The sequence below is a fragment of the Saccostrea cucullata genome, unplaced genomic scaffold, assembly GCF_032062105.1.
Source record: "Saccostrea cucullata isolate Sc308-1 unplaced genomic scaffold, CSIRO_AGI_Scuc_v1 ctg327, whole genome shotgun sequence".
In the NCBI taxonomy this organism is placed as follows: Eukaryota; Metazoa; Mollusca; class Bivalvia; order Ostreida; family Ostreidae; genus Saccostrea; species Saccostrea cuccullata.
This window is the reverse complement of record NW_026924594.1, coordinates 237,022-243,265: the sequence shown is the minus strand read 5'-3', so window position 1 is coordinate 243,265 and position 6,244 is coordinate 237,022. Positions and strand designations below refer to the sequence as shown.

The 6,244-nt window shown below is 34.2% G+C and overlaps 1 protein-coding gene across 1 annotated transcript; it reads left to right on the top strand.

Moving 5' to 3' along the window:
• The first annotated feature begins 3,137 nt into the window (after window positions 1–3,137).
• On the top strand, window positions 3,138–6,033 carry LOC134266799 (uncharacterized). The gene is made up of 5 exons (XM_062749025.1): window positions 3,138–3,783; window positions 3,916–4,034; window positions 4,154–4,338; window positions 4,597–4,723; window positions 5,469–6,033. The coding sequence occupies exons 1-5, from the start codon at window positions 3,516–3,518 to the stop codon at window positions 5,754–5,756; spliced, it is 987 nt and encodes a 328-aa protein (XP_062605009.1). The 5' UTR covers window positions 3,138–3,515; the 3' UTR covers window positions 5,757–6,033.
• The last annotated feature ends 211 nt before the right edge of the window (window positions 6,034–6,244 follow it).

The window sequence follows — 6,244 nt, the reverse complement described above, 5'->3', positions numbered from 1 at the left end:
CAGATGGCACTTTACAATGTCAAATGTGCATGATTTAGAAGATTCAAGATATGACAACACCTTCATCTGCAGTTTTGAGGGAGGTAACTCCATGTGGACTACTGAAGGAACATTCAGAACAATTGAAGAACTCTGACTTTAATTTTGTAATTTTTCAAACATACTAATGCAGAATCATATATTTATACTTATAATTTTTTAAGATAAGAATCATTTTCCACTCTGTACATTCACAATATAGAAGCCTTTAATGAAACAGTAGCTTAGGCCTAGATAAATAAATTGTGTGTTTTGGTTCCCCGACCTACCCTTTACATGTAATATAAGAGCCGACCCTAAAAAAAATTTCTGCTAATATCTTTCGAGTAAATTATTCCAGTTTTACAATTAGAAATCCTAATCTGGACCTCTTACCTTTTAGAGAAAATGCATATCATACTAACAATAATCAGAAATATTCTGAAAGTGATTTCCCTGGGGGAAAATGGCATGCATGCTTACCAATAAAATGTTATAATGTTTTCCCACCTACCTACCTTATTTTTTCTCAGGATGGAATAGGAAACACACTATTTATTTACCTAGGCCTTATAAAACTGAGCTATTATTATAAAAACTAGAGCCGAGCTCGTTACAAAGCAACGAATAGGTCTTCCGTTGGAGCTACGGACAACATGACAAGAAGATGTAACCTTGAGTCTAGATCAAAAGCCACATTCTAAAGTTATATGTCTATTATGGGACATGAATGCCCCGTCTAGTGTATATTAGTAATGCCATTAAAATCTGTCTTAGTGTATGACGTTTGTTGAGAATATCTTGAATAGTTTCTTGAAAATTGAAATCTTAAAAAATGAAAATAGATGATAAATCCGTGTCAAATAATGTACTCTGTATAATGCATAAGCTTACATAAAATTATCTCAATTATAAATGGTTTCTTTAATAATAATCACAATGCAAATTAAAGACTACCAAAGTCAAGGTCACAGGAAAGTGCAAGGTCAAAAGTATTTGATATAATTAAATAGCTCTTACAAATATGTATTAGCATACTTAAGTTTGATAAAAAATATCATGAATGGATTCTTCAATTCTGAGTGTCGCCTGTGTGGCGCAGTGGTTGGAGTGTCTGCTCTAGACCGAAGTTTTGATAACCCCCATAAGTGTGTATCAGCAAATGAAGTTGGATGAAAATATAAATGCTTTCTTTAACCAGAAGTCTTTGTTGAGACTGTAGTTCTACTGGTTTGTACTTATAACAAAGAAAGAGAAAATTAGCCACTGCCATCAGACAAAAACTGTAGGAGGAGTAGCGTTTTAAAGGAATTTCAAAGAAATTTATATTTTTAGTAACCATGACAACACCGTTCCTCGAAATCAACATGCGATGCTTTTGATTCTATTTCACAGTTTAGTCTACACCTCGTCTGCCGTGACGTCTGACACCTCGGCCTTGAAAGGTCGGCGCAAGATTATTGACACGTCGGCCCATATAAAAGACACCTCGGCCCAAGTGAAATTTTTTGATGGAAAAAATTAATCCATTGTCTGAACTGTTATTATTATTTATGTAATTATTCTTTTTGACGATTAAATGATTTTTTAAAATAAAAGTCAAGGAGGGGGGGGGGCTATAATTATTGATCTGAACTTCATCTTATGTTTCATCATGTTCATTGATTGAAAATCATAGTTTGATGTATAGCTTAAAATGAAATTTTAAAAAAAATTCAGGACTCGAACTAGTTTTTAATGTAAGTGGAATTCTTCAGAAATAAATGGATGTAAATGTTCTGAATGATTGTCTCACAATTAATCCTGCTCGTAATTATGGCAAGCCAAATTCACAAAAATGAGCTAATCATAGTTTCACAACCGATAAACTAGGTTTATCGGTTGTAAACTATAGTTTACGGATTGTAAACTATAGTTAACAACGTTAATCTATATTTTACATCTGTAAACCATTTAACGCGATAATCTATGTTTCACAACCGTAAACTATACTTAACACCAAAAACAATCATTTGCGATTGCAAAACATAGATTATCTGATAAATACAGTTTAACGATTTGTAAACTATAGTTTACAAACCGTTAACTATAGTTAACGATCTGATAAATATAGTTTTACGATTTGTGAAACTATGATTAACAACTCTTAACTATAGTTTACGATTGTAAACTATAGTTTACAAACGTGAATCTATGTTTATCAACAAAATCCATTGTTAACGCTTATTACAGATAGATAAACTTATATTAGCATTCGTAAACTATAGTTAACAACCGTTAAATATAGTTTTACAGATGAAAACTATACTTAACGAATCGTTAACTATAGTTTACGGTTTGTAAACTATAGTTTACGACCGATAAAAACCTAGTTTATCAAATGTGAAACTATGATTATCTCATTTTTGTGAATTTGGCGTGCCATACGTAATTATTGTCACCAGTGTGACACGCACTGGAGACTCCCAAAGGATGCACCGCGCCATATTGTTTCTTTAATCTGTTAGCACTTTTAAAATTATAATTAATTGTCTTTTTATTCCTTGATTATCGTCAATCATGTAGCTCGTGGAGGTCTTTTTATTACTAAAAATAATCTTGATTGTTTATATTTTTTCGGTCAAAATTTTATTGAAGTCGCAGTTTGGAAAGATATAATACTTTCTAATAAAAGTTTGCTTGGGCCAAGGTGTCTTATGTATGGGCCGAGGTGTCTTAAATTTTGGGCCGACCAGTCAAGGCCGAGATGTCAATGGGCCGGGGTGTCATTGGGCCGGGGTGTCTGAGGGCTTGTACCGAGACACAGTTAAATTATTCTAACTAGATTTAGCTGTAGCTTTATCAAGCTATTTTATTAAACTTTTTTCTCAAATGTTTTATTTTCTTAACATGTGCAAAGAATCGCACCTTTGTGCAGTGGAAATATTAAAGTTTGAACTCTTCTGAATACAATGCATGTAAAAATCACTCAAGAACAAAGCAAAATGATTCATCATTGGTTAATGCATAAATAAAGGTATAGGAATAGAATGGGTAAACAAAGTGTGCCACCCACCCCTATGAATTCCCCACTTCTTATTCAGTTGCATATATACGTGTGTCATTCATAAATTCTTTTTCCGGAAGATATTATAAAAACTTTCATAATTATAACAGCCAATTTACGTGACCAACACCTTTCTAGTGTGTGGGACAAGCCCTTGTACACGAAAAATACCATGCAGGGTGACACATGACTCGCGTAACCCTGATGTAGAACCAATCCGTCATCAGTATCGTTACGCCAGTGAGAGAACTTCCCTTATTTTAAGGAATTCACTGACGTATTAAGGTATACTCACCTACCGACTTATATTGAAAGATACACCCGGGAAGTGCCATTTATCATCAAGGACTTTCTGTAGTAGACACGATATCAAGGAACTTGTCTGGACTATACATTGTGACACAAAATAGTGCATATTATTTTTGTTTTTACTGAAAACTAATTATACAAGATGAATGTTCTTACGGTTACTGTAATTGTTGCTATTTGCAACTTTAATACTATAATTGGACAGTTTCTTCCGGCCGGACAAGGAGGATTTCCAGTAGGTTTTCCTCCAAATGCAGGTCCTAACCAAGGGTTTCCGCCAAATAATCAAGGATTCCCCCCAAACGGACCAAATGTTTTACCAAATGCTGGAGGTTTTCCTGCAAATAATGCTCCAGGATTTTTCCCCAATGGACCGAACAATGCAGTGAGACCAGGCGGATTTCCCTTTGGTAAGTTCGTCTTCCAAATGGATATACCCTTAAAAATATATATTTGATAAAAATTCAACAATCACTTTATAAACATGTCTTAATTTTAAAAAGCAATCCCGTTTGATAAACTTCAATATCTTTGAAATATAGGACCTGGTAGAAGACCAACAACGGGAACAGTGGTGTCAGGAAATAATTTTATTTATGGAACCTGTTACTTCAACGAGACTGGTTCGAATGTCAGAGGCCGTGTGGATATTAGACAACTGGTAATATAGGACTCTAGTCTCCACTCACTTACTTTGAAATATATTTCCATATTTTGCAGTCATTTTTTATCTGAAAATCTTTTAATATTAAATACCGGTATTTATTTGAAATATTACAGGTAACAGGTGGTCCCTGTCAGGTGCGTGTTCAGGTCGTTGGTCTCCCCCCAAGTCTAATGAGCGACACAGAACATGGAATTCACGTACATGAATATGGCGATCTCGGTAGAGGATGTTACGCCGCTGGACCTCACTATGATTCAGACTCTTTTTCATTCCACGGATCTCCCAATAATCTTGGAACGTAAGTTAAATACTTTATACTTTTTCGAAATTGCTGGTGTTCAGCAAGGGATTCTATTTCGCCCATTTCTTTTTATATTGTTTATATCACAAATTAATTTAACCCCATGTTTGATAAGATAAATATTTTTTCTGTTATCATTTAAATATAGTTGAATTTTAAATTGTAAAATAATGATTTCTGAAGCTATGAAGGTGCATAAAATGGAGGTTTCAGTCACTTTCAACATATGAAGATGTCCTGTAATTGCATTTTCAGTGGAAATAGTCACGAAGGTGATATGGGAAATCTGCGACAATCAAACGCCGGTGTCATAGATGCTCAGCTGACATTGCCACTGATGACTTTAGCCGGGGACTTGGGGATTGTTGGTCGAGCCATCGTGGTTAGTATCCAATCAAATGTATTTTTACTGCATAAAACACAACATTAGATAAATATTCGTAACCAGCTATGTAACACTATAGCTGACGCTTTGATATAACTTGTCCAAACGGAAGTTAAGTGTTGCCCCAGGGTACCGGTGTTGATCTTGTATATTTTTCGAGAAACATGTCATTCGTGTTACGATACATATTTTTATCAATTAAATAAACATATATATAGAATTAATATAAACGAAAGATTGGAAATTCAAAGATGTGTCCTATACCAGCTTACAATGCTAGTGACGATTTTAGTCTTATAACATACAATTGCGTAGGAAAAATGCGCAGATCTAGAGGGGGTTTGGGGGACCACCTGGAATTATGGTTATTAAATGTACAGTGTACTTAATTAAATAGATTAAAAAGATACTTTGGACCCATATGGGACTTAAATCCCTGTTGGAACGGCAGGAGGAACCTTACATATATGGAGTTCGTAATCAAGAAGTTAAGACCCTCCTCATTCAAAATAGGGTTTAAACGTTTTGAAAAGGAGTTGATTTTTTTTCTTTCATACTGCTTGTCAACTTTCTCGGTTGGATTCTTTTGGGGTGACAGTTGAAATTTGCGAATTATCTGTATAAGCCATATAAAGAAACAATAACTGAAACATCATAAAAATCATAAAATTTACCAAGATTAAAGAGAGAGATAACAAAAAAACAAAAACAATAATAACATCATTATTTATGTTTTCTATAGTTACACGAGGGTCGGGATGATTTAGGAAGAGGTGGAAATCCCATGAGTCTACAGACCGGAAATGCAGGTGCCCCCATCGCCTGTTGCACCATAGGATTATCCGATGCATCAAACTGGAACAACCCCTTCATCCCAAGATCTAACATTCAAAACACAGCTGGAGCAAATCAGTTCTCAAGGTCAAATACACAAAACATGCAGTTTAATCCAAGTCCCAGGGGACAGCAGGGAACCATCCAAGGAAACACGCAAAACCAGGGATTTCCCGGTAATTTCCAAGGGAAGTAAATTATACAAGTTTTGGCTGACGGAAGATCATTAACATAAAAAGTTTTGCCAGAACAAGAAAGTTTGTGATTTGAGGTAATTCAAATCAACGGACATTTACATTTAATGTGATATGTGCAATTAAATTAATTTTATGGTGCGTGTGATGGTGTGATGATTTTTTGTGTGACCAAATATTGACTTGGAGAGAGAGAAAGAGAGAGAGAGAGAGGGTGAGAGTAATAATTATATTGCTGTTGATGCTTTTAACCATGTTTTTATACTATTAATTAATAAAAATTTCCACAAAAAGAATATCTGTTTTATGTTTCATTTTTTAATGAAATTATTACCATATTTCGCTCGTTCGGTTGCATACCGTTTTGTTTTATACCACAAGACGAAAATATGACCCAAATAAATTTGAAATATTCGAAAATTTAAAAAAAATCAATTAGTGTCCGTTCTCATGAAAAAATATTGTTATTTATTTTTAAAAATTAACTTCC

Excerpts from the sequence above, each read along its gene's own strand:
- LOC134266799 (XM_062749025.1), top strand. The coding sequence starts at position 3,516 with ATGAATGTTCTTACGGTTACTGTAATTGTTGCTATTTGCAACTTTAAT. Across the intron at positions 3,784-3,915 it reads ACCAGGCGGATTTCCCTTTG|GACCTGGTAGAAGACCAACA; the intron begins GTAAGTTCGTCT and ends TTTGAAATATAG. Across the intron at positions 4,724-5,468 it reads TTGTTGGTCGAGCCATCGTG|TTACACGAGGGTCGGGATGA; the intron begins GTTAGTATCCAA and ends TGTTTTCTATAG.